The sequence below is a fragment of the Eublepharis macularius genome, chromosome 13 (genome assembly GCF_028583425.1).
Source record: "Eublepharis macularius isolate TG4126 chromosome 13, MPM_Emac_v1.0, whole genome shotgun sequence".
NCBI lineage: Eukaryota > Metazoa > Chordata > Lepidosauria > Squamata > Eublepharidae > Eublepharis > Eublepharis macularius.
In genome coordinates, this window is record NC_072802.1 from 74,043,425 (window position 1) to 74,068,503 (window position 25,079).

Here is a 25,079-nt window from a genome sequence, read left to right on the forward strand (position 1 = left end):
CGCTCAAGTGAAGGGAGGAGCAATGTTAGCTGGGAAACATAGTTTGAATTTCACCTCTCTCTACAGGGCTGGCAAAGATGGCTCTAAAGCGGGTTTGTTAATAACTGACAGAGCATTTGGGAAGGCAAAGAGGAAATTAACAGACCCTCTGAAGAGCAAACTAGCCTGCTCCTCAGCGAGAGGTGAAATTCAAACTACGCGTCCGGCTAACACTGCGCCTCCCTACACTGGAGCGTCCTTGGGTAATTCCGCTCTGAAGCACAAGGCGCCTCTTTGAGTCTTTCAACTCAGTTAAGGAAACGTGGCCAGTGTCAGCAGGGCGCCCCACGCCTGTGCCAACTAAGGGGCCCTGCCACAGACAGACCAATGCCCTGCAGTCCCACATGCCCCAAGGGCCAGGCTTCCCTGACGCGGCAGAGCTGGGAGGGGCCCACCTTCCTCCGCAGAGAGCTCCGGCTTCTCCAGCAACCAAAGCCAGGCCGGCCGGCCTGCGGGCTGGGGGATATTGGCATTCCCACTCCACCCCTCAAGAGGCATACCCAGCCCGCCCAGGGCCAGCCAGACAGGCTGGAGGGACAGGCAGGCCAGGCTCCCCTCTGGCTGAGCCTGGCAGGTAAGCAGAAAAGCTGGCAGCTCAAGGGTTCCATTTCATTGCACTCCCCCTCCCGCGCCCACCTAGGAGAGGGGCAGGCAGCAGGCCTGGCACCGTCAGGTGAGAAGAAGCAGGCTTTGCTCAGAAATACGGCATGGGCTTAAGCGACGGCCAGGCGAGTCTGAGGCAGAGGGTGTGGGAAGGGCAGGGCCCAAATGAAGTAAAAAATCCTGGCTCAGCAGCCCCCCCACTTTCCGAGGCGTAAGGAAGCAAGCGGCTGTCTGGACCCCAAGCACGCTCTGGCTGCTCTTCTGTTGCGGGGCGGGGGGCAAGGCACAAGCCTCTCCTTAGGCCCAGCGTGCCATCCTGCCCTGCAGTGTCCTTGGCCTCCGATGGACGGGACTGCCAAAAATAGCAAGGGGACACACAGACAAATGGGACGTTCCAGGGCAAAGTTCACCCACGTGCTTCAGAGCTTTCAGGCTGTCCCCAAATGTGCAATAGCTGCTACAGGCTCCGACTTCTCAAGGCCATCAAGAGGGAGCTTTGGCTGCTTCACAGGACTAGGACCTATTCTCTCCCCAGAGAGGGAGTGAGCCAGCACCGCTGAGGCCCCGAGGTGTGGAACGAGGGTCTGTGCCTCTGCAGTAACTGAGCACAGTGCCAAGGGGCACTCGTCTGCATGCCAGCGGACTGGGGGAGTCAAATGCTAGCGGCGGAGACCAGCCCAGGAAGACGAACCCGGAAGCGTTCAGGGGACGCGGGGCCCCCTTCCCGTGCAGGGGAATCCCGCTGAACTGTGCCACGTACGGCCAAGGCCCCGAATGCAAGAGCAGGCCCAGGGAGCAAGGCCCAGCAGTCCCAACCAGGCCCAGGGGACAGTGCAAATGCTGACCACACGGGTCCCTTGTGGAAGCTGAGCAGGTCTGGATCCGACGAAGCACGCATCTGACGAAGAGAACTGTGATTCTCGAAAGCTTGTGCTACAGTAAAGTTGGTTAGTCTTAAAGGTGCTACTGGACTCTTTCAGGTCTGGATCAGGTCACTGTCTGGCTGAAGACCAGCCACACAGGGCGGGCAGGTGACAAGTGACACAAATGGGAACACTGGGAGGCCCCCCACTGACTGAGCCTGAGTCCCAAGGCAAAACAACAAACAACAACATTCGATCTATATACTGCCCTTCAGGATGGCTTAACACCAACTCAGAGCAGTTTGCACCCGGTGAGGCGGGTGGGGCTGAGAGAGCTCTGAGAGAGCTGTGATTGACCCCAGGTCACCCAGCTGGCTTCAAGCAGAGGAGTGGGGAATCAAACCCGGCTCTCTAGATTAGAGTCCCGCGCTCTTAACCACTACGTCAAACTAGCTCTCATTTTACTTCATTGATGAGACATTCTACACCTAGGCGAGGGGCACAAGGAAGAAGCGTGGAAGCAGACTAACAGCCACTCCCAATTCCCCACTGAACTCCAACGGGTCCAAGAAGCAGGACCCAGGAAGAGGGTCACGGTTGGCACCTAGGGCATGGCAGGAGGAGCCTTTAAATGCTTACAGCAGCTCCTCGCTGGCACGGGCTTGGTGCAGCGCCAGCATCCCACTGGAGGCACGGGTGCCCAGCCCTGAAGCACACCCATGCTCGCTCGCTGAAGCTCCCCCGGAATTGGGCACCACTCTGTACGGCACAAAGTGCAAAGAGGGGTCCCCACCCACCGACGGGCGGCCTTGTGGGATGGAAGCTGGCCAGCAACAGCCTTGGTTAGATGCCTTCATTAGCTGATCACAAAATGAAGTCAACTGATTAGCTATGGAGAGAAAGTATTGATTTGGAATCATTAGGGCAATTATTCACAGATAAAAACAGGCAAAGGAACCTGGGCAACAAAACTCTTGAATATGCAGACTGTGCTTTAAGCGCGCACACGCACACACAAGAGTTTGCAACTACCCAGTAAGAAGCCAACCAAACAAGTCTTCACTTGCAGGGGGAAAACTGCACTCTGCCGGCTAGAAGAAAAACCTGACGGTTATTCCGATGCTGCAAAGTCGAGTTTCGGGGAAGGAGCCTCTTTCCAGCCTAAGGCCAGCAGATGAAAAAGGCTCCAGCGGAAGGTGCAGCAACCTGCCCCCCCCCCGTCTCTGCCCCTCCTCACACCTTCAGGCAGCTGCCCTGTTACCTGTCTGGGCCGTCCGTCTCTATTCATCAGTTTGAGGAAGAACACCGTTTGTTTTTCCAGTAGCACTGGGGCCTTTTCTGTGTGGGACCGGAGCGCCCCAAACCGCAGGACAGATGTTCAAAGCAACAGTGAGCTAAACAGAATCATCTGAAGCCTGGCCCACGTGTGCCCTTCCCTCCACCTAAGCATGGCGCCTCCTCTCTGTGTGCCAGGGCAGCTTCTCCAAAGGGCATCTGGAGATGTGGCCTCCGAGCCCTGCCAGGAATAGAGCTACCTCTGGTGGTGGGCAGCACGACACAGTGCGGGGGAATTTGCACCCCTGAGGGTCTCTCCCCCCCTGCCCCCCCAGCCTTCCCCAAGTGAAGATCTTCTTCTCTCCCCAAATGCCCTGGTGACTCCTGAGGAAGGCTGTGCTTCAGAAAAACGAGGGCCCTCCTCTCCTCCTCCTCCTCTCAGCACAGAATGTAAGTTAAATAGAGAACCTGAATTGATGACACGAAACTGTAAGTGATAAGCTGCGTGGGAGCAAATCATGCCCTGGCCCTTAAGCTGGAGCACAAAATAATAATAATAATAATAATAATAATAATAATAATAATAATAATAATAATAATGAAATCTGTTTGAAGCAGGAAGAGGCCCTCAGTCTGATTTGAAGGGTGGAGGCTTATTCATTAGCAAAAAACCAAAAAACCAGACTTGAACGCTTCAGAGGCGGCCGGCTGGCGTCCTGCACTTGGACACGGGCTTAAGCGGTGGCCGCTCTCTCACGAGCACAAGTTCCACCTCACAAGGGACACCAACGGAAGACCAGCCATTCCCCACCTCAAGAAAGGAAGGTCGCCTGGCGATCCAAGGAAAAGCCGCCTCCTGCCTTCTCACGTGCACCAGTGAAGGCCCACGACTGCACGGGCACAAAAGCCAGGACACGACTACAGCCGGGCTCCAAGTACCAGCCAAGGGCTGACACGCACAGTGTGCCCCTCAGGAGCCCGTGGGGTTCAGACGACAAGGCTGGGCAGTCCTTCCCTCCAAAGCGCAGACCAGCCCCGAGGGCTCTGTCCATAATAAGGCAGCAATTACTGTGATGGATCTCACTCGGCTCTCACGCAAGGGCAGGAAGACACCCCAGGGCAGGATGCACGACACGCCATCTCGAACGAAGTCTGCTCGGCCCTCCTCCTCCTCCTGCTGCTGAGGCTCATTTGCTGATAACAACAACAACAACAACAACAACAACAACATTCTATTTATATACCGCCCTTCAGGACGACTTAACGCCCACTCAGAGCGGTTTACAAAGTATGTTATTATTATCCCCACAACAAAACACCCTGTGAGGTGGGTGGGGCTGAGAGACTTCTGAGAGAGCTGTGTCTGGCCCCAGGTCACCCAGCTGGCTTCAAATGGAGGAATGTGGAATCAAACCCGGCTCTCCAGGTTAGAGTCCCACGCTCTTAACCACTACACCAAACTGACAACTTCTCTTGCCTTGCCTTGCCTTGCCTCGTAAACAAAAGCCACGGAGGAGTTTTGCGATTACGCGAGTGCTGCACGGCGACGCAGACTGACGGCAATCCTGCCTCGCCAGGGCAGTCCAGCCTCTCATCTCGTAGGGGACCCCGTTGCCCCACAATCCCCAGCAGAGGCCGCGGTTCGGCTCTAAAGGCTCCAAAAGGTCTACTTGTTCCAAATGTGGATTTTAAAGCAGGATTCCAGCAGACGCTCCAGTGAAATGGGCCTGCGGCTCCTGCTCTCCTGTAGACCGCCCTCAACTCAGCAACAAGCTTAAAGATTAGAACGGCCAAGCAAGAAGCGTGGTCAGGGAAGTATTCCTCGCTCTCTCTTATGGACACACATACCAGTACGCATTGCTCCTTTTTGGATTTTAAAGTCAGACTTTCGAAGTCGCAAAGCGTGAACTCGGTTTGTATAAAAGATGCCTGTTCCAGGAAAGAGGCAGGCACTCTTTGGGCGCATCAGGCAACGGGCCATTGCCCAACATCTGCAGCACAGAGAGGGAAGAGCGAGTGAAGCAGCCACCTTTCTGGAACTTTTCACACGACGAGGGGCAATCGCCGACACTGCTGGTCACGAGTCATTTTGTGCCCAACATCTAAATGCAAGTCACAAATAAAGCCAACAGAAAGGGACAGAATCCTGATCGAGCACGGGAAGGCCCAAGCAGGGCCGTTTTCTTCACACATGCTCTCTTGCGCCTCGGAATGAGGGCCCAACTTCTGGGAAGCTGCACCTGCCCAGATTGTCCCACCCACCTTCTCAGCAAAACTTAACTGGAGAGAAAAAGTCGCCAGAAACTGAGTTGTGTGGGCTTTGGAGGGAAAAGATGACGGTGCTCAGCTGCTCTCAAACGTGGAAAGACATACATGCGGGGGGGGGGGAGGAATCGCTAGCCTAAAAACATAATCAAGAAATGGAGCTTAGAAAGAACATACTATTAATTCAGAAATCCTTGATTACGAAGGGAAAATTACACTTTTATTCATAGTGCTTTTTCCTACATCATAGTTTATACTATTTCTTACTGCTGTGCAATGGGCACGTGGTAATTGGGAGCAGGTGCACGCTTCCAACCAGCTGAAAAAAAGGTCTCCACGTCAATCCAACAGACGCATCACAGGCAGTGGAGAAATGCAAAGCCCCAAAAGCCACCGAGAGGAGCAGCAAAAGGGGCAGCCGCACACCATGTCCACCGCAGGCCTCTCTGGCCACATGTTTCGGAGAGAGAAAAACAGCCAAGGCGCATGTGGAGTCGGGTATAGGGAATAGATAGTGGACACGCAGTCACTTCCTGACCGCTGCCTGCTCTCAACCCTCCCCACCCCCGACACACACAAAGTCAGGGCTGCGGCTCAAGCACGTGTGTCCGCCCGGCACGCAAGGTTCACATGTCAAACTCCAGCACTGAGATAGCGCAGCGCAGGCCAGGGAAGGCTGCCGTGTGCCTTCCCGCTTTGCGCGTAATGTGCTATCTGAGCTCTGGGTCCTCCACGGAGCACTTCTGCTTGGAGGCTACAGTATCTGCCTCCTGCCCAAACGGCGGCAGGATTTTACTTCCGAGGGGAATGCAGAGGCTCAAGCTTCTGAAGCACCCACTGGGACACCAACTGGGAGAGGAGGGGGCTTTCCAAGCCTGCTCCCTGAAACCCTTTAAGCTGGGAGATGTCAAGGCCTCAACCAGGGCCAGGCCTTTTTCGGTCCCTGGTACCTACCTGGTGGAACTCTCTGTCTGAGGAGGCTCCGTCTCAACCAGACCTGCTCTCATTTCACCGGGCCTGTAAGATGGAAGAGATGTTCCACCAGGCTCATGGAGGCTGGGGCAGGCAAACCATCTACCTGGCCCCTCCCAGTGGGGGGGGGGGGGATATGTGCCCAACCCTAAACTGGCAAAGTTCAAACCGTCCTGCCCTGTGGGCTTGAGGTGCTACATAGGGTGCAGGTACAAGCTGCCCTTGCTTACTTCCAATGCTGTACTTTCACTAATGTTTTTAATTGCTTTTAATTTTCTTGTATCTATGTATTTATGATGTAAAGCCACTCTGAGCCCGCTCGTGGGGGGAGCGAACCATAAATTAAATTAATACATAAATAAATAATAAAATGCTGGAACCCAGACCTGCCACTAAATACATTTCTATCTTGCCTTTCGCCGAAGTCTCCGAGTGGCTAATGACATTTTCAGAAACTGCAGCAATACAGAATAAAAACCAGGCCCATACACACAGTCAAACGTCACACACTGGAGCCAAGGGCAGCCCCCTAACCGCAAAGAGAGCAGGAGCAGGAGGCCAGGAGAAAGGAGTAAAGGCCTGGACATCGCAGACAGCCCCGGCCTTCAGTTGGCCTCCAAAGGGCACCACTGGCGGGCTTAGGCAGGCTTCCCAAGGAAGGGACTTTTGATGTCCCAGAGGAAAGTCCCCGCCACGTATGGCCAACCCACATGCTTGGACCAGCAGAGGCGCAGCCAACCGAGCTTCTGAGGAAGTCTTAAATCCCAGGTGGGTTCTCTTGGGAGGAAGCAATCCTGGATATATTCTGGGCCAGGGCCACTTGCTCCCGTCAAGGTCCAAGCCAGCACTTCGAGCTGGGCCCGGGGTCACTGGCGGATACAGCACCACCCACTGAAAGAGCCCCTGCAGCCATCTGGGGCCAACGGCAACCTCCGCGTATTTGCCAGCAGCAGCAGCACAGCTCCAGGGAGGGCGGGCTGCGGTGGTCTGATCGGACGCCCGTACAGCGGGCGAGGCCACAGGGCAGCCCTGGTCGACGGAGAGGGTGCCACTGCCCAGCCAATTTCAACAGGCAGAGACCTCCCAGGCCACAGCTGATGCCAAAAAACCCAGCAGCAGAGCAGGGGGAGGCACCTGAGCAGCAGGGCCAGTGGACAGCTGCGGAAGGTGCAACACAACCCCCCCACACACACACACACACACAATCAATGGTGGGTTTTTAACAAGATTCCGGTGTCCCGGCTGAGTGCCTCGCCTCAGCAGCAAAGTGTATTTGCCTTCAAAGGCAGCTGGACCCTCGGGGGGCAACCCAGGAGAAGAGGGGGGGGAGCCTTTGCAGGCCCGTTACCAAGCAATGCAAAGCCCGGCTCCTGTCACCTCAGCCCATCAGTGACTGACAGGACAGACGCTCCCCAGAGGGCACTCGAGCCGACCCTGGCGACTCAGCTCTGGGCACCCTGCCTTCCTCAGCAAGAAAGCCACCCAGACGATCCGAGAGAAGAGAGCCGGGCTCTTTCCACCCCGGGAACCCCATGCAAAGAGGCCCTCCCTCTGAAGCACTGCCTGGTCGCCCCTCCTTCTGCCTGCTGCAGCCGGGCATTATCATCTGCAGGGTCCCCATCTTGGCCCCTCCTGGTATCTGGTGGCCTACAGAGTGGGAGCCTGTGGAAGAGCAGGGGCACAGCCTAGCACTCGTGTGCCACGCTTGCTGCCACCAACGCTCAAACACAGGGGCTTGATAACGCTGTATTTGGTGGCCGGATATATTCTCTGATGCCACCACCGCACAAAACCAGCCTGTACCACAGATGTGCCCTCTTTTATAGCCTACCCAGGAAGATGGCAAATTCTTTTTCAGAAAATAGGAGGGCGTGGCTCCTCCTGTTGGGGCAGGGGGCATGGCTCAGCAACGACACGCTTGCTACCCACAATCCAGGGAAGAGGAGAAGCAGCTGCCATCCCAACAAAGGGCCGCCCACCCAACTTCCGCTCTCCTTTGCAAGCAGACTAGACGTCACCATGCTGCACCCAGAGCACCCCAAGGTCTTGCCTGCCTTCTTGCAATCAGAAACACTGGAGTCCTGCAAACACGTCGGTTTGAACCCAGCCACGAATGCGAGAGGATGGCAGGGAATTCCTGGCCCTTCACAAAACCAGACACACACACACACACACACACACACACACACACACTGCCTTCGGCAAAGGCTCCGCCAGCAAACAAGGAGCTGCAGGATCTCTCTCTCGAGGCTGCTTTATTTTTTAAAAAACATTTCTAGCCTGTCCCCCCAACACACACAAAGACCAAAAGCACATTACAGTTACAAAACCAACACAAAAGATATGCAAGAATTCAAAACCAACACGCCAGACTTAAAACGTTACCAGAAATTCTGAACAGTAATCTTCAAACTGGCCAAGTCACCCTACCTACATTTCAAAGGCTCTTTTAAATAGGTGTCAAAACGCCAATCACACATTTCTCAGGAAGGATGTTCCCGGGACCAGCACTGCAATCGAGAACACTCTCCTCTGTGCAGGGGAGCAGAGGGGAGTGGGGGGGCACGTCTGGCAAATATGGGGGTCCCAGGCTGTGAAGAGCTTTATAAGCAAACAGTCCACACCTCGGACTGGGCCAGGAAACAGATAGCCAGCGCAATGCCTGGTTCTGCTGACTTCTGCAAGCAGGTAACTTGCAGCATTTTGCACCAGCTGAAACTTCCGGTCTTCAAAGGCAGCCCCACATAAAGCACCTTACAGTAATCCAGCCAGGAGCTTGCTGTGGCAAGGATAAACATAGCCACTTCAGCCGAGTCCAAAGGCGGGGGAAAGAGCCATCAAGTCATAGCTGACTTATGGCGACTCCTGCAGCGGTTTTTCAAGGCAAGAAACTAACAGAGGTGGTTTGCCATTGCCTGCCTCTGCATAGGAATCCTGGTGCTCTTCGGAGGTCCCCCATCCAAGTTCTAGCCAAGGCCAACCCTGCTTAGCTTCTGAGATCTGATGAGATCAAGCTAGTCTGGGCTATCCAGGTCAGGGCGAGTCCAAATAAGGAGCCACCATTTATGCTGAATGCGCTCCTGGCCTCACATCTAACCTGGAAAAACAGATCATGAATTGGCCAAGCAATCAAGAAGCCCAACATTTACAGGATAGATCTTTGATACAAATACACGGGACAGTGTTTGCAACCCAAGATTCTAGGAGGTTCCATGTCCTCACCTGAGAAAAAGGCCCACAAAGCAGTCTAAGCCTGAGGAGCTGTTGCAACTAATTAGCCGAACACCTCTTCTGCCGAGCTAAAGCACGCAAGTGTGGCATTCCCAGTTTCCCTCTCTTTGGAAACCCTCCAGTTTCAGGGAGGCTGAGCCCTCTGCCATCTTTGCTGCCACAGGCCACCTCCTTTCACAACGCTCCATCGTCCGCACACCACAATGACCTCTCATCTTTCCGGAATTTCAGAGCTGCTGCTCAAGCACAGCACAGCGCTGCTTGGATCGGGCAGAGACGACCAGAGCTGTGGGGAAGGGCAGCGGACTAATCGGATGGTGCTGGAGGCCAGCATTCAGCAACCGGCCACAGGCCGCAGTTCAATTCCCTCCCTCCCGGAGGGCGAGCATTTGCAAAGTTCTTCTCCAGACTAGCACCTGGTTCGTTTTGGGAGCTATTTCATGTTTATTCAGTCCAACATTAAATGTAAACCTCGTGAGATGGAAACACCCACTTTGCCCCCTTCTCCCAGCCCATCAGCACCCCACAACTGTGCCCAGAACAGTTAATGCCCTCTTGCCGCAGTGCCCTGAATAAATATGCTCCCCGAACTCAGAGGCAGGCAAACCCTCCTCTCCCTACGAGGCCTGCAAGAACAAAAAGAAGTTGAACTTGCTCTTATAAGCAGGAAAACTGTCCCTGATTTCTGAAGTCAAAAAAGGAGGCGCTCGATGAAGAAGGGACCGTGGGCATGTTCATCTTGCCGTCCCAACACCACTGGACCAAACCAAGAGGTGGGGAATCCACTTGGGATCCATTCAGGACCTGGGTTTGGTCCAAATCATTTTTCTACCACCTCTGTGCTCCAGCCCACCCCCACTAGGGTTTGAACACTTCCGCCTACACCAGCTCGGTCAGCATCACTAGTGGCTATGCCCATTTATTTGGAGGAGGGGGCAGCTGGAGCAACTCAAGCACAACCTCAAATAGGCAGCAGCAGAACAGATCAGGACAGGAGCACTGCATGGAGCTGAGACGCGGCACAGCCCCACGGTTTGCAGGAACCTCAGTCCACAACCTCAGCGCTGGGGATTCTACTGCTGTTCACCCCACACCGCCAGGCAGCCACGGCATCAGCTGCGAGAGCAACGGGTTGGGATTCAATGGCGTGCTGCTCCCTGCCCGGTTTGGCTGGTGTTCTTCACTTGAGCCCCATTTAACAAAGAAAATATGTTAAACACCAGAGCAAGAGGTCCTGTAGAGGCCCCCCAGCTGGGAGCTCAAGATGGATGTACAGCCAGCTCATTCTCACAGTGGTTGGCGGTCCTCTATGGAAGGAAACAGTAAACTGACTTAGCAGCTGTGGATCACCTGCAAAGCAGTGCAGCAACGTGGAGCTAAGAGGTCCAGTCAAGAGGGACCCTCTGTGACCGACCACGGAGGGGGCTTATTTCCTGTCCTGGGCAACAAGAAGGTCCACGACAAGGAAAGAAAGCAGCACGCAGGGCGCAGGGGGGCTGCCAGAGACCCCAGGCGCCAGCCAAAGGCTCAACTTTTTAATTCAGGTCCTGTCTAATGGATCGTTTTCCTTTCCATAAATTCCCACAAATGGATGGACTGCAAAGCAAAGGCACGGCTTGGTCTAAACGCTGAACGGGCAACACTCCTTTCCAAACTGAAACTGCGTTTCCCTTCCAATTTGCTTTGCTGATAACAATACAAAGAAGATTAGATACGGAGTCCTTTTTTTTTAAGTTACAAATTGATTTTCTCTCATGGTACCCTCCCTCTTGGCAATTAAAAAATCCTGTGTAAAATTCCCTTCAAATTTCTGTTACCTGTTTTATCACCAACAGCAGTGGACATTTTTTCTTAGGGCCCAAAAGATAAAACCTTTATTCCCTTCAAACCGAGGAGCTCTGCCCACAATGCCAAAATTCTCATCGGAAACACGGGCGTGCAACATCGCGTGCGAAAGCAAGGGAACGGCTCACTGATGTGCTCAGAATATTTTCACCAAGGATGCAAAGAACAGGCGCCAGTCGCTGGCGATTACCGCACAGGCAATAAAAAACACTCATTTTAAATCAAATGGATCTTCTGGCTTTTCCACCAGATTCATAATAAGTAAAACTCAAATACTATTTTCAGCATCTCTGGCAAAAACCTTCATCATGATGATGGAGAGGCTTAAATGGTGTTACAACTGTATGGAACTTCAAAACAAACTGCTATTTAAACAAAAAAATTATTGGTGTGTCACAGAAACATGATCTGTTTTCTACCCTGAATGAGAAAAACTAACACATCTAGATCCTGCGCTCTTTAAGCCAATCTTTTAAAAAGTTTGCAGCCAGAATTAGCAACATTTCTACTACTAACACACCATTAAATGTGTTTTAAGTCATAATAAAGTACTTCACGCAACAACCATAAATCACCTCGGGGATTTTCAGTAAGCTCTGCTGATAGTAAGGGGACTATGGCTTTGACCTATTCAACCTGCACTGCTCAGCATGCTGACTTGAAGAAACATCCCACTGAAAACTACGGGATTTCCTTCCACACAAGCGAATTTAGGATTAGGGTGCCATGGTTCATTAGTCAGACAGCCTTTACCTAACTCAAAGATACTGTCACCTGCTAAACTACGGTCTCTCCCAACATGGGCAACAACTGATGCTATTTGAAAGTAACTATTTCCTCAATTAGCCAAGACAAAACAGCACTTGTCTCTCCCACGGAAATGATAACGAAGATATTTAAATAAAAGAATGGTACACGACACAGAACACCCTTTTGCAAGGAACATCTCCATATAAACCAGACTCTTGTAATACATTCTTAGTCTAGGATTTATCAATAAACCTGCACGTCTATCCAATGAATGCTTTGGACCCTTAACAGAGCTGACAGAACCTAGCCTGAAAAATTTTCTCTGGCTCAGACCAGTTACAAATATATTTTAAGGAATCAGATGCCCGGGCACTGACCTCTTCAACATCCCCGCAAAGTCTGCACCACGAAACCCTTCCTGTTCGTTTTTAAATGAAAAATCACTCTTCTCCACAGCCTCAGTCTCTTGCACATTAATTTTTATAACCTCTTGGAACACTCACCTGGCACTTCAGTCCTAAATGCGGAATAAACTGTGAGGTCCACAAGAATTGGTTCCAGATAAAATTTAAATATATAATAAATGACATAAGGCTCAAAACTAAACATTACTTATAATTGAGAAAGCAGAGGAGCAAGTAATTGGAAGCATTCGGCTTTTGGCTTTCCCTCCCCTTTGCAATGCAGCACGAGCTCAGTTGTTTCCTCTGAAGCATTAAAAAAGCAGCTATTTAAAATAAATGGATTGTCCCTCCAGATGACAAGTCCACATGGAATCTGACGGCCTCCAGCACAATTTCTAGATATACTTCACTTTGAAAGAAATCTGACTGGTACGTCTCAAAAACGAGAGCCCAAAACACATCACGGCTATGGATCAGCGGGAAAGACGTGAGGTGCTTTGTGGTGGTAACACTCAGAAAGACCAGTTTCAGCTGCCCCTCTTACCCCTGAGTATTAAATTCTGAAAGACATTTTTATTCCTTCCTGACATCAGCTCTAGAGCCCCCCCCCCCCCCAAATATATCACTAAAACGGCCATCTATTTTTGATGGAATCTAATAGGCTAGACAGAATTACACGCAAGGCAGCCCAAAACCTCCTTACTCTGAAGGATTTTGACTATCTGGTCCGATTCCAAGGTGCCGGTACCCAGCCTAGCATTTCTGGTCAACAGTTCAAGGATTCTCAAGCGCAGCACAAATCAAAGAGGAATCTAAGAAGCAGCCTTTGCTAGTCTTCCTTTTTAAACCAAAGAAAAGATTATTTATGATAACCTTCAGAGAGTCCTTCCATGTACACAAATAGTCACAGTCCATTAATGAAAATCCCGATCCTGGCCACAAAAGCCACGCCGGGGGGGGGGGGGGGGGCACCATCCATAGCTGGCATACAATTCACACCCTTAGAAAGGCAGCACATTACTCATCTTGGGGTGGGAACGCTCCGTCAGCCGCCCAGCCAAGGAAGGAGGAGGGCCACACCTGCCTTGAGACACTCTGAATGCAGCAAACTTTCAGAGGGGGGCTCAGAGGGGGGAAACGACCAAGTGTTTCTGCTTTCATGAAACTTCATGCACCGTCTTGCTCTCTGTTTCAATGTGAGTGTGGCACAGATTTAGCCAGCCCAGTTATACCCCCATCCACCAAGCCGCACGAAGTGCTGTTACCTCCCCAGAACGAATACCAGTAACAGGCTCCTTTTGAGTCTAGCACGCGAAGGGGAGGGCGCCCGGTTCTCTGCCATTTCTGATTATAACATTCTTTTGTTTCATGCTCCATGAAATTCCACAAACAAAAAATAAATACCTTAAAATGACACTAAAATTTCACAGCTGTCTTTCAAAACAGATATTCCAATTTATCAAACGCTGTTAAGAGACACTGTTGCATACCAGACGGAAAGGAGCGCTTACAGTAAGAGTCGAAGAACAGCCCAATTATTCCACTGCTCAAAGGAGGGCAATTCCCAGCCCTTGAACCCAAATGTACCAGCCATCCAAGAGAATTTACGGCCACAGAACAGGTTTAGATGAGAGGTGTTCGCCAGCTTGGCCCCATCCGTGAAGGCAACTATTCCTGCCTACTCACAAGCCCAGTTAAAAAGTGGCATAAAATAGGATTCATTTTTGAGTGAAATTGAAGCCTCATAGTCAGTTGGCCTTAATATCAGTCAGCAAATGCACCCCACCACCATCCTCCGCATGGACAAGCGAAAGGAAAACAGGGCAACTTAAACAAGGAAAGATTTGCACCATTCCACATTTTTAGCAACTGCTGTTATAAAAAACTTCAAACATTTTACCCTGAGAATTGCACCAAAAAAATGCCAACCGCTAACCAAGGAAACGACTGCTGAATCCAAGTATTTTCCTAAAGGCACAAGAAGGACAGCCCAGGCTTCTGTCAGTCAAATAAAGCCAAATTATCTTAAAGTAAATTCTGCTAAATTATTTAGTGGCTTTCTTTGAGTGGAGATCAAAAGAGGGCCATCTAAAACTCAAGCATTTGGAGATCTGGGGAGGATTCTTTCCTCTTAACTCAGACCACTACCCCAGATCATTTATTCAAGATGCAGATCAGATTTTATTTTGTAACATTTTGGCAAAGCGATGTGCTTTGCTGATACTGTGAAAATTCCTCACAGAACTTTAAACGCTGCTATCAAAGCAACAACACAGCTTGGAGAAGTGCAGCAGGTTTTGTCAATTCGCCCACTTCCCATAGTCTTTCGTATGCCACAAACCTATAAATATTGCTCTTCACCACTTGGACTTTCTGGAAGGTGGTTCAAAGTCAAGTGTTTGAAAACAGAGCAATTCCCTCCGACTCATCGGGCAAGGCTAGGGCAAGGACCGAGAAACACGTCAAGGTAAGAATCGCAGCCCTTCGTCACCACCACCAAGAAATGTTCCGTGTCAGAGAGGTTACGCCATCAATGCTGCCTTTGCCCTGTGTGCTGCCTTGCTTCAACGACAGGTTTATGAGCACGAGGCAGCCGCTGCCAAGCCAAACAGCCGCGAGATGTCGTGCAAGTGAAAACCCCACGGCCACCACAGAGGGGGAAACCACATCTATCGGCATTTTGCCTGCCAGCCACCTAAGCGGTTTCCGGCTGCATGTCGCGGAGGGTCCAAGAAAATAACACAGGTCTGCTTTTAAATGCTCATGAACGAAACAGGGACAGCAGAGACCCCTAGGAGCAGCCCACCCTGCTGAGACAGACAACTACAAAGAGGGAGGGACTCTGCTCCTAACCAGGGCGAGAACTCTCTTCATTTCAGCGCGCCAGTTTCATGGAAGTCCGCTGAATTCCCTCCCTCGAATCAGGGTCCAGGCAGTCCCTCGTTTCTGAATAGAATCCGGGGCCACTCCGCATGCAAGAGGTTTCACACGTGAAGATAAACACAACCACTCACAGCAAGGATCGGTCTGGGCCTGTTTGCGCCACACCAACGTTCTAGGCGCATCTTGCCGCAGCCCAAGGGGCATTCGCCACCTTTCCAGCTCTTCTCCGTCACAGGTAAAAAGCCCGGAGTGCAATCCCAAGGGCTTCCTCGTGCCATGCCCCTGTGAACAGTCCGGCCAGTCTTGACGGGCTCCTTCTTCCAAACAGGAAGCCCCTCCAGGCTTGTCCTGGCAGGAATGGTCAGTAATCGCCGCTTTGCAAAGCCTGGCGGCCTACAGTTGCCCTTAGTGCTAGCAGCAGGCAATTCCATCAGGCCTATGGAAAAAAATTCTGTTCAAACAGGGATAGTGGGGGGCATCTGTTTGCTTTGGGGGAGGCTGCCTGGACCTTCCAATTTTAATTCCAATTTTTAAAAAATACATTTTTACTGTACTCATAATTCATAAACACAAAACTCAGTAAGGTTACTCATATGATAATGTACACATCTAGATGTTCCGCATACTAATTTAAAATTAAAACATGCAAAAGATTCTGGCACTGGAGCTTAAAGCCTTTGTCACGCTTCTGTTAGAACGGGGAGAATGAGTTTGGATCCTACTGGCAATGTCAATCTGCTCCCAGGCTTTCATAAAAGCGGAGCGCCTGCCTCGGAAACCCTTTGCAAAACCCTCAAGCGCGAGACATAAGCCCTGCTCCAAACGCTAAGCGAGACAGAACTTTACAAGCACCCACAACAGACAATGAAACCGGTCTTGCCGTTTCTGTGCCAACAGTTCAATCGACCGTGTCACTTTCTCAACATGTGTCAAGCAGTTGTGAACCTTGGACAGATAACAATGCTCACTTTTTTGTGCCCAGCGGCTTTTTCAAAATCTGTGAACAGAAGCCATATTTATCAGATTACAAATCAAACTACGGAGGAACAAACGTATGTGAAGATTGGCTCTTTCCTCTGGAATACACAACACAGTCCTTTAAATGCTGTGCTTTTAAATACCAAATGATGTGTGGCAAAAATCCATCTTTAACACAAACGTTAGAATAGTTCTCTACTTATCTCTGGTCACTTCCTCAGTGGCAAAATTAGTCTAAACATTTCCTGTTTCTCACTCCTAGCATCTATAAAGTGAGAGCAGCACCTTACCGTTTATCTTTAAGCCTCTGTTGATGAGGACGCAAAATGTGAGTCACCTTCTGCTAGGAAAATTAGCACATAAGCAGGGAGATCCTTTTCTGGGAATGAGAAACAATAAAGGGGCCTTGCCCAGAAATGAGCGATCCGAAGTAGGTCTACTCAGATCAGGTCAAGGGGGTCTACTTCCAGGAAAGCGTTCTTAGAATTGTACCGCAAGACCCAGAAACTATCCCTTCGCTGCGGCAAGGCCGGGTCCACGTACACATCATACCATTTTTCAAAAATGGAAAAGACTACTACGGAAACCTAAAGGATTTCGTTGGCCTAGCTCTGTGCTTGACTTTGGCCCACTTGTCAAATTCTCAGGCAACGAAGTGTCATTGATACAAGCAAAACTCCACTCCAAAGTGCTTCACCTGCATCTTTCTTAGTAACCAGTAACGACGGTCTGTTATTTCTCTGCTTTCCACTCTGATTGTACTTACAGAGAGCAAGACAGTGCGTCCAGGTGTACGTGCATGTCTGGAAAGGCAGAAGTGACGGGAGCTGTGATTTGTGCTAACTAGCTATTGATCCAGTCAGATCTAGATGTTGGGTACAAGAAACAATGAAATAAGGAACCAGAAAGGATGGTGTGCAGGGCTCCATTTAAAAACGGAAAAGGCAGCCATCTCCAGTGCCCCCAATTTATGTCCTTGCCTCTCTGAAGCCCAAAGAATACTGATGGGCTCTGCGGCACCTGTGGAGATGTGAACCACACAGCTCCTTGTGCGACATTGCCCAGGAACAAAGGGGGCATGGCAGCAGAGGTCACTTGTGTGCCCCACAAAGCCAGGCAGAGCTGGGAGATTTTAAGGGACCCCAAAGACCACATGCAAGGGTGTGTTTTTTCTGAGCACCCCACCCGCTGCCCAGGTCATCCTTTTCCACATCCATTGACTTGTGGCTGAAATTCAGCTGTCACTGGCACCCTCCTCTGCAGCCGCCAGTCTGGGGGTAAGAGTCCCACTGAAGAAGAAGAAGAGGTCTTGCAACTTCGCTACCTTCAGAAGCAGGAGTGAAGGGGACCTCTCAAAGGCGCCCTTAGAGCGGAGTCTCGCAAATTTCACTACCTGCAGTTCTGTCTCCCTTGGATGCTACGCTTATCATTACTACCTCACTCAAGTATCAGGCACGGTTTTGCAGCCAGACGTTGCATCACTTTTTTAAGACAAAGAACCTCATTTTTCTTCTCCTCCAGAATCTCTAGGAGAACATAATGGAGGAAGGGGAGAAGCAAGCCCCCTGCCCTGGCCAGATGGCGGCAAGCTGCTGCCACCTCTCAGGAAGTGTTGGCTGGCAAGTGCAGAAATCTGCCCTGGGTTTGCATTCACTCCCCCGGCATTTGCACGTGGCACAAGGTGGAAGTGCCCAGGAGCTGGTTTCAGCACAGCACACACAAAAGGAGCCTGCAAGGAGCACTGGCTGTGCCTTTTGCGCCTGGGGCCTGGGGCCACCTCTCCGACTCGGCGCAGTCCCCTGTGGGAAAAGGACAGCCCTGCCCCCTCTCCCAGCCACAGCCTCCCCCCCAGCCCCCCCCCCGGGGGCTCCCAGCAGCAGGAGCTCCTCCGGCCTGCTTCAAAGGAGGAAGAGAAGCGAGTGGCACCCCCCCCCAAAACCAACACAGCCGAGACCCGCCGCCAGGCTGAGCCCCCCTGGCCCAGCCGCCAGGCCTGTGTTTCCCAGGCGGCTGGCAGGGCGCTGGAGGCCTCCCGACCCAAGGCCCCGGAGCCAGGCCAGGCCGCCTCCTCGGAAGGGGCTGCCTGCAAGGCCCGGGTCAGACAGGAGCCCCCCGCCCACCCGCCCGGGGAAGGGGGACGCGGCGCAGCTACCTTCTTTGCCGGCGGGGTTGGGGGGCTTGGCCTTCTCCCAGGGCGCCAGGGCTTTGTCGTCCTCGGGCAGGCCGTCCAGCAGGGGCTTGTCGCCGGGCAGGTACCAGGCGGCCGAGTGCTCGGCCATCAGCGAGTCCAGGTCGATGGTGCTCACGGCGGGGCCCTTGGCGCCCTCGGCGGCCGCGCAGCAGCTGCTCAGGGGGCCGCCCTCGCCCTCGCCGGGCTGCGGCTGCGGCTTCTTGGCGCTCTTCAGGCCCAGCGGCTGGTGGTCGTCGGAGATGCTGAACTGCTGGCGCTGCAGCTGGATCTGCGCCTGGAGGATCTCCAGCGGGTGGATCTCGTCCTGGGCCGGGGCGCCGCCGGGGCCGGGGCCGGGGCCGCTGCTGGTGGGCGGGCCGCCGTAGCCGTCGGGGCTGGAGGTAGAAGCGCTGCCGCCGTGCAGGCCGAGCGGCGGGGCCAGGGCGCCCTTCTGGCCGCCCAGCAGCGGGTGCTCCCCCCCGGGGCGGGCCTGCGGCGGGCTGCGGGCGGCGCCCTTGGGCGGCTGGCTGTCGGAGCTGGACGACACCTCGTCCTCGGCGCCGGCCCCCTCCTCGGGGAAGTCGCCGCGGGGCGAGCGCGAGTCCGCCTTGTCCAGGCCCGGCAGGAGATCGGCCTGCTCCGGGGCCGCGGCGGGCAGGAGCAGCTCGGCGCCCCCGCCGCCGCCGCCGCCGCCACCCTTGGCCCAGGCCGAGGCGGCCGGCGGGGAGCTCAGCGCCTTGTGGGGCTCCAGCAGGTGCGGCGGGCCGCCTCGCTCCGCGCCCTGCGCCGGGCTGCCGCCCTCCGCCCCGGCCGCCGGGCCGTACTTGTCAAAGAAGCCGCCGCCGCCGCCGCCGGCCGGGCTGACGTGCCCGCTGTCCCGTTTCCGCCGCCCGCGGCCCCGCCCGCCGCCCGCCTTGGGGTCGGGGCCCGGGCCGGGCGAGTAGGTGGGCGACAGGCCGCTCTCGGGCGGCGGCGGCGGCGGCGGGGCAGGGGGCGGCGGCTGGGGCCCGGGGGCGAGGCCGGCGGCGTCCGGGGGCTCGGGCGGGCTGAGCTTGCCGCGCTTGGCGCCCTCCCCGCCGCCCGCCGCCGCCGCGCCCTTCTTGCCGAAGGTGACGTTGAGGTTGGGGGCGCCCAGGCTGGCGATCATGTTCTGGCAGGCGGTGGAGAGGGCGGCCAGGCAGCTCTGCCCGAAGAGGCCGCTGCTCTCCTTGGGGCCGCCGCCCGCCGCCGGGCCCCCGCCGCCGCCCGCGCCGCCGCCGCCGCCCTTGGGGAAGGAGCCCAGCGAGAGCGCGCCCAGCTTGCTGCTGGCCGGCGGCGGCCGAGGGGGCGGCGGCGGGCCGGCGGCGGCGAAGTCCGTCGGGGGGCCGTAGGAGGCGGGCGAGGCGCCGCCGTGCGGGGTGGCCTGGCGGCTGGAGGCGCCGAAGGGGAAGGCCTGCTGGGCGGCGAAGTCCGGGCCGGGCCTGCGCTCCGCCGGCGGGCTGAGGCCGAAGGGGCCGTGCAGGGCGCCGGGGGAGGGCGCGTGTCCTTCGCCCGCCGAGGCCAAGCGCAGCGGCGGGGGCTCCTGCATGGCCGGCCGGAAGAGCAAGTCCGCCGCGCCCGGCGGGAACCAGGCGCCCTCCTGCGCCTCGAAGGCCGCCTCGGCGTGCGGGTGCGGGTGCGGGTGCGGGTGCGCGTGGTGGCCGAGCTGCTGCAGGCTGGGCTGGCGGAGGCGCTGCGGCGGGTGGCGGGAGGCGGCCATCTGCTTCATCAGGAGGGCGGCGTTCTGGCGCTGCTGCTGCTGCTGCTGCTGGAGGGCCGCTTGCGGGTCGGCGGCGGCCGGCGGCGGCGCGAAGCTGTCCGGGCCGGGCGGCGGGAAGTCCCCCGGCAGGCCCGAGTAGGCGGCGGAGGGCGAGAGGTGGCTGTCCAGGCCCGCGCCGTGCATGGCCCCGCCGCCCCCGCCGCCGGCCCACGAGTCGAAGCGGGGCCGCTTGGGCACGTTCATGTAGGGGGCCGCGTCGAAGTGCTGCAGCCGCTGGTTGGCGGGCGGCGGCGGGTGGTGCACGTTGAAGAGCGGCTCTGCCGGCGGGCCGTAGGCGTGCTGCAGGCTGCGGTTCTCCAGCCGGTGGATGGGGTACTCGAACTGGGCGTGCGGGCCTGGCAGCAGGGGGCCGCCGTCCTGCAGAGCCGGGTTGGCGGCGCTGCCCTCGGGGCAGGGCTGCTGGCGGGGCAGGGCCGGCGGGCAGGAGTTCTGCCTGGCCAGGAGGCCCGGCGGGGGCTGCGGCGGCGGCGGCGGCGGGGGCTGCGCCAGGGGGTGCCTGGCGCCCAGGCCGGGCTCCACGCTGGCCGGCATCTTGCGGGCGCCGCCGAACCTCTCGAAGAAGACGCCGGGCGGCGGCTGGGGGTGCGCCTTGGCCAGGGCGGCCATCCCGGCGGGCGCGCGGGCCAGGGCCGAGGAGGGCCCGGAGAAGCCGCCGCCCGCGCCGGGCCCCTGCTGCCTGCCGGCGGCGCCGTAGTGGGGCAGCTGCCCGTCAGCCTCGGAGGGGGAGAAGACGGGCAGGTCGAAGTGGCCCTCGCCGCTGGCGTAGCTGTAGTCGAGCGCTTCCACGGCCGCCGCCCCTTGGCTGGGCAGGCGTCGCTGCGAGTCCAGGCCGTGCGGCTCCGAGGCGGCGGCGCCGGGCAGGCCGTGGAAGGAGGCGGCGCGGTTGGGCGACTGGTCCAGGGGGAGGCACGGGGCCGGCACGCCGGGGTTGTGGGGCGGCGGCTGGAAGTCCGGCAGCGGGCCGGCCCTCTGCTGCCCGAAGCCGTCGGCGCCCGCCTGCCCCTCGGCCAGGTGCTGCTCGTAGCCGTCGGCCGCGAAGGCTTGCTGGCCGCCCGCGTAGCTCAGGAGGCGCCCGCCGTGCAGGCAGGAGGCGCTGGGCTCGGGCCCGAAGCCGCCGGCTCCGAAGTGCTGCGGCGGCGGCGGCGGCGGCGGCGGCGGGTGGTGGTGCTGGTGGGCGCCGTGCGGGGACTGCTGGCTGCCGAAGAAGCCGTGCCCGGGCGGGGCCTGGTGCAGGTCGACGTGGGCGCCGCGGGCGTGGAAGCCGTAGGCCTCCCCGGACAAGTTCAGGTTCATGGCCAGCATGGCCGAGGTGGGCTCGCCCAGGGCGCTCAGGGCCGGCTCGCCGCCGGCCGCCCCGCCGTGGAAGGGCGACGGCTTGAAGTGGGCGCCCATGCCCGGCGGCGGCTGCTGCTGCTGCTGCCCTCCGAAGGCGCCGCCGCGCTCGCCGCTCCTGCCGCCGCCGCCGCCGCCGCCGCCGCTCTGCGCCTCGAACTGCTCCAGCGCGAACATCTCGCCCGCCGGCCGCCTCGCTGGCTGCTGCTGCCTGCCTTCCCTCCTTCCCGGCTGCCTGCCTGCCTCCCTCCGCGGCTCACGGGCTGCGGCCGGGGCGCGCGGCGCGCGGCTCACATGGTGCGGGGAAGCCGCTGGCACCTGCGCGAGAGGCCCCAGGCCAGCCGCGAGTCATGGGCGCCGAGGCCGGGCGCCGGGCTCCGCCTCATGGCCGGCGGGGCCCTGAACAGCCGGGCGGGCTCGCCGTCCCTCCGTCCCTGGCTGGCTGCTGCCCGCTCGCCCGCCCGCCCGCCTGCCTGCCTGCCTCTCCGGCGCTGGCGCTCTCGCTCGCCTTCAGCCCGCGCCGGAGAAACAGCAACAAGTTTTGCATTTCAGCGATCAATTCCAGCCATTCGCGCTGCGCCAATGAGAGGCCGGGGCGGGGCTCCTCGTTAAGGAGGCGCTGCCCGCCCGCCCGCCCGGGAGCTTGGCGGCCGGGCTGGGCCGGGCGGACCTTCCAGGCAGCGGCGGGCCGGGGGGCTGGCGGGGGGCCTCCTTAAGAGCGCACTCAGCGCGGCGGGCGCGGGACCGGCCCGGATGCCCAAACCACGGGCGCCGCCGAAGAGCTGCGCGGCTCCTTACGAACGCCGCCTCCCGGCCGGCCTCTCACCGCGGCCGCAGGCTGGCGGGCTCGCTGGCGGGCAGTTGCGGCCGCCTCCCTGCGTCCTCCGGGGGAAGCGGGCGAGGAGGGGCGCGCAGCTGTCTCCCGGCCTCCGCCTCCCTCCGCAGCCCCCAAATGAGACCCATAAATAAGCGGCCCAGAAGCGGGCGAGCTTTCCAGGGGCCTTTCGGGCGGATCGGGATGCCGGGCTGTGATTAAATATTGATTTTGTGTAATTAGTTTTCAGGCGGCTCTCCTGCTCGCGGACGGCTCGGAGCGAGGAAAGAAATGCAGCTGGACGGGGGGGGGGACAGGATTGCTGAGCCGAGTGGCGGGCGCCGGCAGAGCCGGCGGGGCGCGGGGGGCTCCGGGGCGCCTCGGCTGCCGCGCCGCTCAGCTCAGCTCCGCCTCGCGGCCGGCCGGCCCGCCCGGCTCCGGCTCCGCTGCCGCGGTGACACGCTGCCCTCTGGCGGCGGCTGGTGGGAGGGCGCGGGACCGGGAGCCTCCCTCCCTCCCCCACGGCTCGCCGCCTGGGCCGCGGGCACTCTGCACATGTTCTGCTCCTCTCGTTTGGAGCAGCAAAAAGGGGCCCAGCGTGGGCGGAGGGAGCAGAGTCTCTGGCCCCTCTGGCGGGCTAGCCGGTGTCCAGCCCTAATTCTTACCGGGAGGAGACCACCAGATTGGAGTCTAGCGCACCTCAAGAGACCAACTGGATTTGCAGGGTGGGAGCTTTTCAGTCAAAGAAGAGCGGGGCTTCCCAAGAGGGGAGAGTTGACTCTGGAAAGCTTCCAGAGCCCTAGATTCCAAGAGCCCTAGGAATCTTGTCGGTCTCTGAGGTGTGCAGGACTCATATTCTGGTTGTGCAGGAGAGGTCCTGAGTTGCCACCTGGCAGCTGTGGTCACATGGCTGAAAGCAAAGACTGGGAAGGTGCAGGGGTCTCAAGGGACATTCCACGGCTCACTTTCCATGGGGCACAACTGGCTTGGTCAGGAAGCCAGGGGGTGATCCTGGACCCAGCGTTGCTGCTAGAGAACCCAGTGAATGGAGCTGCAAAAAAAGGCTTTCTCCCAACCCAGACTAGCCTGGACTGTGGCCCCCTGCCTTGCCGCGGCCGATCTGGCCCCCTGAATCGACACGCCGGGAGCTAGGCTGCTGCCAGTTTCAGAGGGGTAGCTGTGTTGGGCTACATCAAGCACCATCTCAGCCCAATAGCACCTTGCCGGCCCACTAGATTTCCAGGGTATGAACTCTGGAGAGTCAAAGTTCCCTTCGAGGAAACCTAGTTGGTCTTTAAGGTGGTGTTGGACCTAGATCATGCTTCTGGACCACCGTAATGCGGTGCTGCCGGACCACTCAAGTCTCCCCTCAGAGTCAGCTTGGAGACTGCAGTTGGTGCAGAACGCCACGGTTCGCGCTACCGGTTTGGGCCAGGTGGTGCTTGCCGAGGACTCCGCTGGCAACCCATCAGTTATGAGGCTTGATTCGAGGTTCTGATTTGAGCAACAGCTCCCTTGTAATCTTGTGGCACAGGAGGGGCAGCAAACCACACCCGCTGCTGGCACAGGCAGGCCCTCGGCACAAAGGCCAGGAAGCACAATCTTCACGTTTGTTTGTTTGTTTACGTCATTTATAGTCCACCTTTCTCACTGAGACTCAAGGCGGATTACACAGTGTGGCGGAACGGGCGCTGGCTCTCAGTCCGGGCAACTGGGCCGCCGTCAATGGCCTGCTAGCCCCGCTATCCGCCTCCCACTGTTACACACAGTATGAGATTAATACAATCACTATCAAGTTCTTTCAATACAATACCATAAAGTAAACATATACAAGTTTAAAGACATAGCATTAGCAAGGATCCAAGACAGAGTAGAAAAATACTGGAGCAAAACATAATTCTAGGACTAACATTAGACAGCATGGAGCTCTGGTTGTACATAGGAGTACATATTTAAAGCAGCAGATAATATATAAGGCAAAAATGGTGATGAAGTCTATGATCCCCAACTCGTTAGTGAAGCACCTGAGACCCCCTCCCTACAATGCAGCCCTCCCTTGCTTAGGCAGGGCCAGTTCGGTGTAGTGGTTGAGAGAGCGGGACTCTAACCTGGAGAGCCGCGTTTGATTCCCCACTCCTCCTCGGCTTGAAGCCAGCTGGGTGACCTTGGGGCAGTCACAGCTCTCTCAGAGCTCTCTCATCCCCACCCACCTCACAGGGTGTTTTGTTGTGGGGATATAACAACAACATACTTTATAAACCACTCTGAGTGGGCATTAAGTTGTCCTGAAGGGCAGTATATAAATCGATTATTATTATTTGCATACACTGGAAGTTTTTAAACTGCCACTCTTCATGTGCCCAGCTGGAAGCGCAGCTCAGAGGAAGCCCTGGCCTGGCCTGGCCTGCTTTTTATGTCCAGTGGCCCTCTAGCATGGCTCTTGCCACACCTCTCTGGCCTGCCTGGCAAGTATCCCTTTGCCCCCCATCTCAGTCCGCCTAGTCTGCAAAGCCCAGGGGGCTTCACCACTCCCACCTGCAGCAGAACAGGGAAGGCCCAGAGGCTGCATTCTGCTCCTCAGAATGGAGCGAGCCCCGTGTGGACTGCACCCCGCCAGGACACTGCAGCCAGAGATTTGTCAGTGCAGGGATAGGAAGAAGAAACGGCCTGAACTGGCCCCGAAGAAGGCCAACCCGGTGCTGCTTCAAGGTCCGGAGACGCTCGGGCTTATGGGCATCCGTGGGGGGCGAGGGGGAGCTGTCGAGGGAGGAAAAGCGAGAGCTTTCCAGCCTCGTGGGAAGGGAGATTAGCATTTGTTCTCCCAGATGAGTTCCATCGATTGCACGGAGACAAGGAA

The 25,079-nt window shown here is 56.7% G+C and overlaps 1 protein-coding gene across 1 annotated transcript in view; it reads right to left on the minus strand.

Annotated features, from left to right (window-relative positions):
- MN1 (MN1 proto-oncogene, transcriptional regulator) overlaps positions 1-21,655 on the minus strand; it is a 37,876-nt gene extending 16,221 nt beyond the window's left edge. Inside the window, exon 1 of the mRNA XM_054996616.1 lies at positions 18,261-21,655. Coding sequence (XP_054852591.1) covers positions 18,261-21,585 — 3,325 coding nt within the window. The 5' untranslated portion in view covers positions 21,586-21,655. The remainder of the gene's footprint in view (positions 1-18,260) is intronic.
- Positions 21,656-25,079: the final 3,424 nt, after the last annotated feature.